The sequence below is a fragment of the Condylura cristata genome, unplaced genomic scaffold (genome assembly GCF_000260355.1).
Source record: "Condylura cristata isolate star-nosed mole 26May11 unplaced genomic scaffold, ConCri1.0 scaffold00009, whole genome shotgun sequence".
Classification (NCBI taxonomy): Eukaryota; Metazoa; Chordata; class Mammalia; order Eulipotyphla; family Talpidae; genus Condylura; species Condylura cristata.
Genome location: NW_004567110.1, coordinates 4,152,717 through 4,156,347, shown reverse-complemented (window position 1 = coordinate 4,156,347; position 3,631 = coordinate 4,152,717). Strand labels below are relative to the sequence as shown.

Below are 3,631 nucleotides of genomic sequence, written 5' to 3'. Positions count from 1 at the left end.
CAGCAGTCGTGGCCGGGGCTAGCGAGGCTCGCCCGCCGCCATCCCGGCATCTCCAGTCCTCCAAAGCCTGGGGCGGGAGCTGTCGGTGAGGCCCACCGAGCCCTGGGCCGGGAGGAGGGCGGGCGCTGGGGGGCCCTGCACACCCTGCCACGCGGCGGGGCTGGCGGGGACGGGGTCTGTGTGGACGCCGGGTGTGGGGTGACAGGCCCGTGGCGGCACTGCAGGGGCTCGAGCCCCCTCGGTGGAGGCGGGAGGTGGGGCGGGCGCCCCCCAGGCGGCGGCTCTGACGCTGCCTGTGGAATCGGCATCCTGGTTAATGGATGTTGTGACATTTCTCCAGCGTTACTGAAAAGCCACTTTGCGCGTTCCTTTTGAAGTGCGTTTTGTTAGATCACCTGCCCCAAGCCGTGATGACCGCACCTTGCACTTATTTCTGTTGTATGCGCTATTTGTAGCGAACACTTAAGAGAAAAATACCTTGGTTTGCTGAATGCTGTCGACTTAAGTGGATGCAAGTTAGCTTGAAGGGATGACGCTGATTGCATGTTTGTGTCAAAAGAAGAGGTCATTTGAAGCAGTTTTCCTTCACAGCTTTTTAAGATTGGTCTCTCGGACACATGGCGATTCGCCGGCTGCTCAGCGAGGAAGTTAACTGTTTGCTGCCAGGGCTGTGGGGTCCGGTTGGGAGCCCGGGGGTTGAATGGCCGCCCCCTCGCCGCTGGAGGCGGACGGACACCCCCGGGGTTCCCGTCACCATGAGGGGCACCTGGCGGGATGTCCCGGGGGCTCTCGTGATCGGGAGGGGTTGGGGTCCCCTCCGGGCACAGCTCCAGGAGCCGCCCCCAGGGCCCCGGGGCTGCGGGGCCGCCGCCCCGTGACCTGCCCCTCCGCTCTGCCCTCAGCGCCTCCCCCAGTGCGTGTCTGTGTCCGTGGTTCCTGCTGGTGGAAGGAAGCCCAGGGCACCCCGCCCCCGTCGCGCCCCTTCCCCTCGCCATGTGCTGGCCTTCAGCAGAGCCCCCCCCCCCCCCCTTAGCCGTGGGGCTTGTGAGCGCTCGCTAAGCCAGCGGCCAGGGCGAACTCTGCGCCAGCTGGGCGCCACGCCAGACGCGCCCGCCGTTTTCTCTGCCGGCTAGTAGGCTCGGCTCTCAGAGGGCCCTTCCCACTGTGTCTCGACTCTTTTTTTTTTTTTTTAAAGATTTATTTATTTGTGCATACAGAACTGGGGTACAGGTGAGAGGCTTCACCAGAGACAGAGCGGGGAGCAGAACAGGCAGATGGACGAAGTCCACTGCTGAGGGGAGCAGCGGGCGGGTCAGGAGAGGTCTGCCGCGCCATGTGGTCACCTCCGGGGCAGGCGGGAGTCGAACTCATGCGGAAGCGGCTTTAGCTTCTCAGTGCTGTGCTTTAACCCGCTGAGCCACCAGGGAGGGCCGTCCACTCTTTGAAACTGAACCCCCGGGGGTTTTGGCTCTTGGTTTTGATTTTTTTTTTTGGTCCCTCGGGGAGACACAGCGTCCCCGGGGTCAGAGCTCAGTGCGGTCTGGACAGGTGGAGCCGGGGCCTGGCCAGGGACTGACCGACTCTCTTCCTGGTTTCAGGGCAGGACGACTGGACGAACTCGCGGCACAAGGCGCCCTCCTCGAGGTCGGCGAAGGGCGCCTACAGGGACCAGCCCTATGGCAGATACTGATTGTCTGTCTGGTGTGATTTGCCCACCTCCACCCGTCCTGTGTACTGTTCAAAGTAATTTTTTTCTATGAACAATCCCTTTTTAAATAAATCAAAATGCTTAAAACCTGAATGGATGGAACTTAAAACTACTTTGTCGAAACATCGAGCTGGGCAGACAAAAAAAGACATGGAAAAGTTTGCTATTTCCCGTCTGTATATGAACAAATAGGTCATCAAAAGGAAACAATAACTTTGATTAACTAGTGTTAAACAAAAAAATAGGTTTACTAAATATGTTAATCCATCCTTTTAACACAAGCCTCGCCTTTCATCTTAAAGGTTTCCATACAATCTAGTTATTTTATCTTTCAGCCATATGCCAGGTTTTTTTTTTTTTCCTCTTGCCAACATGCGTAAAAAGGGAAGCCAAGTTCAAGTGCAAATAATGTGGTATTCTTTTGTAACCGAGTCTTGAAATGTTCTGTAGTGTTAAGCAAAGTCTCTTCTTGCTTGATACTAAATAAACTTTTGAAAGAAATTTCGTGTGTGTGAGCTAACAGTTTCATGTCTCTCTTATTTAAAAAGGCCTTCATAAATAGTTGTAAACAGGGAAAGGATTCACTTAACACCGCTTGCCATAAAAGGGTCACGCTAAGCACTGGACAACTCACTTAAAAACTGGTATAAACTTAGCTGGTCTGCTGGACGCACTCACCGTAGATTTAAACGCTGCTTAACGAGGCCAGTGGGGACCCAGCTGCGTGAGAGGCCCGTTAAAACTGCGCAGGACCAAACCTTGCTTAAACGCTGCTTTTAAAATAACTTCCTGATTTTCTGAAAAAGATGTGATCAGTTTTCATCTTGTTGAGCGTTTCTTCACTAGTGCAACTTTGGAATTTTTATGAGAATTTTGGTTCCTTAATGAACACCTCGCTCCCTGCTGGAAGCAATAAGCACAAAGCTTTTAAAGACAGTCTGACTTGACTAATTGAGGTCGCACTCGCCAAGGCTGGTCTTCATTGTCAAAGGTAAATAAATCAAATAAGATTGTAATCTCACGTAATTTATCTTAATATAACTAATAAAACCAGGGAGATGCGACTTAGCACGTGTCATGATCCATTGTAGAAAGCTTTAAGATCACCTAAATTCTCATTTTAAAAAGTTTAATTTGTTTTAGTAATCTAAAAAGCCTTAGCCCAGTCAGTTTAATTGGGGCCAATTATTCCCTATTAAACAAATGTAAAACCTCATAACTAGTTGTTGGTAATACATTCTTGGGTTAGTAATGGAGGGCCTGTCTTCAAACCTGACGAATAGTTAATGACGTTATTCTGTAATCGTTTGGCTTGCTGCTTTAAGCTGTAGATTATGCAAAGTGTTTGGTTTTTGTTTCTGAAGGGTTTCCTGCGCTCTGAATAAAATGGTCTCTTCTCTTGTTAGGAAACGCCAGCCACCTTGGAAAGTCAGAGGGAGCGGCTGAGCCCGGACTGAGCAGCGGTAAGGTCTTTTCCTCCAGCCCTCTGGACGCGCCGTGCATCGGGGGGACAGCTTCCTGCTTAGCCAGAGTCGTGTGGAGGGTTCCCGGCCCAGTTCCTGTTAGTGACCAGCACTAGGTGGTGACTGCGGAGAGGGGTCTCCGGTCAGAAAGAGGCTTCCAGGCTGCAAGCGAGTCCTACCCAGTCAGCTCTGTGCTTGCTAGCTTCGGGGACCAGGCGCACGGGATGGAGCCTCACGTGGCTGCCTCCCACGTAACAGTCGGAGGATGGAGCCTCACGTGGCTGCCTCCATGTAACAGTCAGAGGATGGGGCCTCAGGTGGCTGCCTCCTTGTAACAGTCGGAGGATGGAGCCTCACGTGGCTGCCTCCATGTAACAGTCAGAGGATGGGGCCTCAGGTGGCTGCCTCCTTGTAACAGTCAGAGGATGGAGCCTCACGTGGCTGCCTCCTTGTAACAGTC

The 3,631-nt window shown here is 52.9% G+C and overlaps 1 protein-coding gene across 1 annotated transcript in view; it reads left to right on the top strand.

Annotated features, from left to right (window-relative positions):
• KHDRBS3 (KH domain containing, RNA binding, signal transduction associated 3) overlaps nucleotides 1-3,631 on the top strand; it is a 118,746-nt gene that overhangs the window by 109,696 nt on the left and 5,419 nt on the right. Inside the window, exons 9-10 of the mRNA XM_012722898.1 lie at nucleotides 1,575-1,743; nucleotides 3,115-3,171. Of these exons, the coding sequence (XP_012578352.1) occupies nucleotides 1,575-1,690 (116 nt within the window). The 3' untranslated portion in view covers nucleotides 1,691-1,743; nucleotides 3,115-3,171. The remainder of the gene's footprint in view (nucleotides 1-1,574; nucleotides 1,744-3,114; nucleotides 3,172-3,631) is intronic.